This window comes from Podarcis pityusensis, assembly GCF_964106645.2.
Source record: "Podarcis pityusensis genome assembly, chromosome: 7".
Classification (NCBI taxonomy): domain Eukaryota; kingdom Metazoa; phylum Chordata; class Lepidosauria; order Squamata; family Lacertidae; genus Podarcis; species Podarcis pityusensis.
The window spans coordinates 64,350,162-64,356,161 of record NC_138031.1 but is presented as its reverse complement, the minus strand read 5'-3'; the positions used below and the strand labels follow the sequence as shown (position 1 = coordinate 64,356,161).

General features: G+C 49.1%; 1 protein-coding gene across 1 annotated transcript in view; it reads left to right on the top strand.

The window, feature by feature from the left end:
* Positions 1-416: 416 nt before the first annotated feature.
* BMP6 (bone morphogenetic protein 6) overlaps positions 417-6,000 on the top strand; it is a 97,182-nt gene continuing 91,598 nt past the window's right edge. The window contains exon 1 of the mRNA XM_081014874.1: positions 417-4,003. Within this exon, the coding sequence (XP_080871000.1) occupies positions 3,325-4,003 (679 nt within the window). The 5' untranslated portion in view covers positions 417-3,324. The remainder of the gene's footprint in view (positions 4,004-6,000) is intronic.

Here is a 6,000-nt window from a genome sequence, read left to right as displayed (position 1 = left end):
ATGTTGAATGTCCCATCGCTGCACATTTTGGGATGGTGAACTTAGGGCCCTCCCAGATTCTGTTTGGATCGCAACTCTCCTTAATTCCCGACCATGCTTGCTAGTACTTATGGGAGTCTGAGTCCACCATCTGGAGGGCCACATTTTTTTCCAACCCCTGCTTTAAAAGCCCAGCAGCTTTCATCTGTTGCAGCTGGTTAGTCACCCTGTTTGCAATGGACAATTCCAAACAAGACCCACTGAATTTAAGAGAATTTATTCTGAAAAGCTGCATTCATTAAGTCATTCACTCCAAAGCAGCTTCAAGTAAGAACCTTTGTACAATGTATGGCATAGGGTGGGAGGTTAAACTTGCTGTTAAAAAGGATGAGAGAATTTTTCAAGTTGTGATTATCAAGTTTTTTTATTTAAATAGAATCTATCTTGATCCAGATAAGTGTTTAGCTCAGCTGATACGGTATCAGGGAATAGGAATAATGGTGGATGAAGACAAGTTCATATCCTAAACCAAGGGTGGGGAAATCTGTGGCCTTTGAGATGTTGCTTGACTCCAGTTCTATTAGTCCCAGCCAGCACAGTGTATGGCTGAGGATAATCGGAGTTGTAGTCCAGTAGTATCAGGGTGGGGGACAACAGGTTCCCCACCCCTGTGAAACTCTCTGGCTTCCATGGAGTTAGTGTGATCAGATTTTGTGGAAGCAAGACTTTGGAACAATTTCTAACGCAGTTCTCTAGTGAAAAGTGCCTTTTGCATATGTTTGGACTTTTTAGATAGGAGGTGTTTTATATTAGGGTGGGTTTTTTTGTGGTTTCTTTCTTTAGAAAGGGTAGAATTTGTTACAGAACCTTGTTAATTTACATCAGTGGTGTGTGTTTTTTTAGTTTATGTCCCGCTCTTCCTACCAAAGGAGCTCAGGGTGGTGTTAAAACTTAATATCTATACTTGGCACCTGCTTTCTGAAGAAGAAGAAGAAGAAGAAGAAGAAGAAGAAGAAGAAGAGCTACTGTCCTGTGGAATAACAGGAAAAGAACTGATAATGGATATGACGACTGAGCCTGTAATGTGGTGGACATCTTCATTCTGAAACACAAGGCCAAGCAAATAAGGTTAGAATGGCTGCTGATCTAAATAGTTTCTAGGTGGGTTTCCATATGCCCTCATTTCATAACAGAAAAGTCACGGGCATAAACACACATGGATAGGGTGTATATTATAATATTGTATGTGCCGTTACAAGGAGGCTTCCTTCTGATGATCTGGAGATGAAGAGGACCGTGCTGCTACTCCAACTCCACCTTGCATATTCTCCAGAGTACTGGTCTTCAGCTGGTGGTGGGACCCACTAGCAGGTCATGGCCTCATCCAAGGTGGGTCGCTTCAAGAGTGCAAATACATAGTAAAATATATATTCGACCATGCAGATATATAGTAAAATATTAATAAATTGGTCCCCAAATGCTTGTTTTGATTAAAAGTGGGTTCTGAAAAGGTTGGAAATACCTACTCTAGGTAACGTTCCAGGCTCCCAAATGCCCTTTACTTGCTTGTGAACCTGAGATTAGACAAACTGTAAGCATAGGTGTGCAAGTAGCTGAGATGTGCCTGCCTTCTTTGAGGCCATTACAGAAACCCATGCTAGGGCACCTGATTGTATCCTTCAGCACTATGTTTCTAGGTTTAAGGAATGAGGCTTCCATGGCCACACCTACAGTAGAAGAGGGTTTTTTTTTTGCTTTAAATAGCTCTTTGAAATCTGGAAGTCTGTACAGAGTTGTTCAGTGGAGTTCGCCTAGCGGATTTTAGGCCAATACCACATGTGTTTCTTCAGAACTAAGCCATTATACTGAATAGGGAGGTACACAAAAGGAAAGCATGCGCAGAATTAGCCTGTGCTTCAAGAATGGGATGGTATCTGAATAAGCTACCAATTCCTACACAGAACTTAACTTCTGTTCCAAATTATCTCTCAGCTTTTGCCTCCCTGATCTTTCCCCTCCACTGCTTCCTTTTTTTTCTCTTTCACCATAAGAAACATTAACAAACTTTAATACCCTGCAGAAACCTCGCTAGGAAAAAAGAAAATAAAAACCCTCTCGCCCACGTTCCGTCGAAGGCATTATTTTATTGCAGCTTTCTCCAAGCTGGTGCCCTACAGATGTTTCAAACAACAGCCTATAGTCGGGTATGATAGGAAACGCATGGTCCAAACCATCTGGATTTTATCCTGGAAGGGACTCCCTCCTTCCCCGCCCGCGCCAAACGCTTGAGAACCAATCTAATTCTTTAGCTCGGGGTCAGCAAGAAAACCAAATGCATTCCTCCCTCGTCCTTTGCACATGCATGTTTCCATTCCGGCAATGTCCTTTCTCTGTTTTAATCCTTATCCGCCTATATCTTATTCTGGGAAACGAGCAGAGAAGCCGAGCTCTGGAGTTTGCAGGAGGGAACGCCCCCTCCCGGGGAGGAGAGGCTTCGCCCATGACAGACAGGGACCCGGAGCCTCTTTAATCGTCGCCTCCGCTGCCCATCAAGGAGAGGAGTAGGCGGGCGCTTCCCTCGGCTGGGTCGTGGTACCTGCGAGCAACTTGCCGCCGCTCACATGAGTGACTCGAGGCTGCCCGAGCTGGCGAGAGGAGCGCGCGCGCAATTGGGATTGCCTTGAAAAGCGCCCTCAGGCTTTCGCGCAAGGCGAATTTGACAGGGAACCCGGCTGGGAATTGGGCTGCTTTGCTTTTTTAATTCTTATTTTGCAAGGAATTTGGTTCCTGGGGAGAAAGCAAGGACGTGGGAGGAACGCTTCTTTTCCCCATTTTTTTTTACTTTCGGCATTTTAGGTCGGGGTCCTTCTTTTTGGGTCCTTCCCACCCCTCGCCCAGCTCTGTCAAGAAGCGCATCTTCTTTTCCTTGCCCGAATTGCGAGGGAATTTCTCTGGGAAACGGGGGCGAGGCGGCTTGCTCTTTCTCCCCCCTGCGCTGCTTTCCATCCTCGCTTTGCTCGTCGACGCGCAAGCAAACGGCCGGCTGAGGAGGCAAAAAAACAGACGCCGGGCGAAACTGAGACCCGCTCGGCGGGCGCGGAACTTCCGCGAGCCTTTCTTCGCTTTATATCGAGGGGAATTCGCACCTGACCAGGGAGAGGAATGAGGTTAACGACTATAAAGGAGTCTCCCAACCCTCCCCGTCCCTTTTCAATGAATTAAGCCCCCGAGGGGGGTAGATAAAGCGAGGAGACTCAGGGCGCGCTCGAGAAGCGCTTGCGAGGGCGAAAAAGCGAGCAGGTCAGGCGAGGCGCGCGCGCGGGCGGGCGGGCGGGCGGAGGAGCGATGCCTCCGAGGCTGCGCTGGCTTTGGTGGTGGGCGCTGGTGTGCAGTAGCGGCTGCTGCTCGCCGCCGCCTGCGCTGCCTCTGCCGCCCGTCGCGGGGGCGCTGCTGGCGGGCGGCGGCGGCGAGGGCGCGAGCAGAAGCCAAGAGCAGCCCCAGGCGCCAGTCTCCACCTCCTCGTCGTCGTCGTCCCCGGCGGCGGCGGGCTTCCTCTACCGGCGCCTCAAGTCTCACGAAAAGCGGGAGATGCAGAAGGAAATCCTCTCCGTGCTGGGCTTGCCGCACCGGCCCCGGCCGGCGCACGGCTTGGCGCGGCAGGACGAGCAAGGAGCGGCTCCCCTGCCGCCGACGCACCACCAGCGGAGGCAGCAGCAGCAGCAGCAACAGTTGGTGCCCCCTCCGGGCAGGCTGAACTCGGCGCCGCTCTTCATGCTGGATCTGTACAATACCCTGTCCAGCGAGGAGGAGGACGAAGAGGGGACGCAGGAACAGCAGCAGCAGCAGCAGCGCACCAGCGGCCAGGAACCCCCGACGGCGCACCCGCTGCAGCGGAAAACGCTCCTCAGCCACCACCCGGGATCCTCGGGCGGCGGCGGCGGCGGCGGCTCCCCAGCCTTGGCCACCTCGCAGGATAGCGCCTTCCTCAGCGACGCGGACATGGTCATGAGCTTCGTCAACCTGGGTGAGTGGGAGGAGGAGGAAGAGGAGGGGGGGGAAAGGGGTGGAGCCTTTTGCGGAGCCTTCGTTAACACCTGGCGGAGTGTGCGCGTGTGGCGCGCACGCGCTAGAAACTTGTCGTGCGAACAAGAAGCGTGCGCGTGGGGTGGGAGTGCATTTATGGTTCTCGCTTACTCTATCTACCCCCGCCTTGCTTCTCTTGTTACTCTCTCTCTCTCTCTAGTTTTCTTGGAAAGTTGCTATCTCGGTTTATCGTCGCGCCCAAAAAGTGCCACCCACTTGCAGCCGCCCCTCGCCAATTTCACGTACTAAATGAGCTCCGAAATCTTCAGTCGCATAGTTGAGTTGCGTTCAGATGACATGATTTGCATGATGCCGTTTTATGAAGTTGGCAGGTGCATACGAAGCCCAAGAAGCGATCCTGCTGGAGCATGGGTGCAGCCAGGATTTATGTGGAGTGGGGCGGAGAACAGGACACCCATCTGTCATCATCCTCTGTCTGGCAGATTCGGAATGAAATGTCTCAACAAGAGTTGCTTTAAATTACTTTTCTTTTGGCCCCAGGTGCTCAGAAAAACCTGTCAAAATCTTTCTACGATTTTTACTTTTTAGTCAAGGTTTTATTTATTTACAGTGGTACCTCAGGTTAAGTACTTAATTCGTTCCGGAGGTCTGTGCTTAACCTGAAACTGTTCTTAACCTGAAGCACCACTTTAGCTAATGGGGCCTCCTGCTGCCACCGCGCTGCCGGAGCACGATTTCTGTTCTCATCCTGAAGCAAAGTTCTTAACCTGAAGCACTATTTCTGGGTTAGTGGAGTCAGTAACCTGAAGCGTATGTAACCTGAAGCGTATGTAACCCAAGGTACCACTGTATTTACTTGATGGGGGGGGCTACACCCATTTACTGAATTATTGCTAGCTTCTCTGCATGTATGCATGTACCTATTTATGTAGATGTGTGTCTCTCTCTGTGTGTACCCACCTCTTGGGATGGTGGAAGTGTCTAAAAAGCACATTTGGATGTGCAGGCCAAACAGCCAATTTGGTAGTTATGAATGGACCACTCAAAAGCAGCAGGAGCCTTTCACCTCTCCATCTGTACAATCAATATTAATTGATTAAAGCAGGCATAGGCAAACTAGGTCCTCCAGATGTTTTGGGACTACAACTCCCATCATCCCTAGCTAACAGGACCAGTGGTCAGGGATGATGGGAATTGTAGTCTCAAAACATCTGGAGGGCCGAGTTTGCCTATGCCTGGGATTAAAGCCTCCTCTCACATCAGAGGAGCTTTTAGCTGTATGGGACATAAACAAATATTTTGAATACCTCAAAAGTTTCCTGATTCCATATATTGGAAATTTACTTGCATGTAGAAGATCCTGGGTTCAGTCCCTGGTGTCTAAGATTAAAATAAGTCCAGAAACATCTCAGCTTAAGGCTTAGGAGAGCTGCCGATGACTAGAGTAAGCTCTGGGCTAGATGGAGTAGTGGTTGTGGCATATGAAATCACACCTATTGGGTGCAACATAAATAAAGGGCTTGTTTCTACAATCCAGTGAAGTTATATTGTTAATTTGGTTGGCACCCATCTGTTTTAGGAGACAACGGAGGAGCGCTCCTTTGGGGGTGAAGTCCAACCATTAAATTGGCCATTGTTAATTCAGGATTGTGCTAATAAGGACTTTGAATAGCATTATGTACTTTGCACAGTTTCGTTGCTGCACATCCCTTGCTCATTAGTCACCTCAAGTAGCCACTGACTGTCCCCAGGCTTTCACTACTTTTGTGGATGGGATTCAGTCACATACCAGCAGAATCAACTTACACAATTAAAGTGAATCTGGTATTCTTGTGCCACAAACACACTTCCAAAATAATTGAACTTATTGCAGTAAGGAAAGTGATGAGAAAATGCTCTGGAAAGTATGGTATAACAGTTGATTGACACTGCATCTCCCTGCAGACAAATCCGAATGCATGCTCAATAAATAGGTCA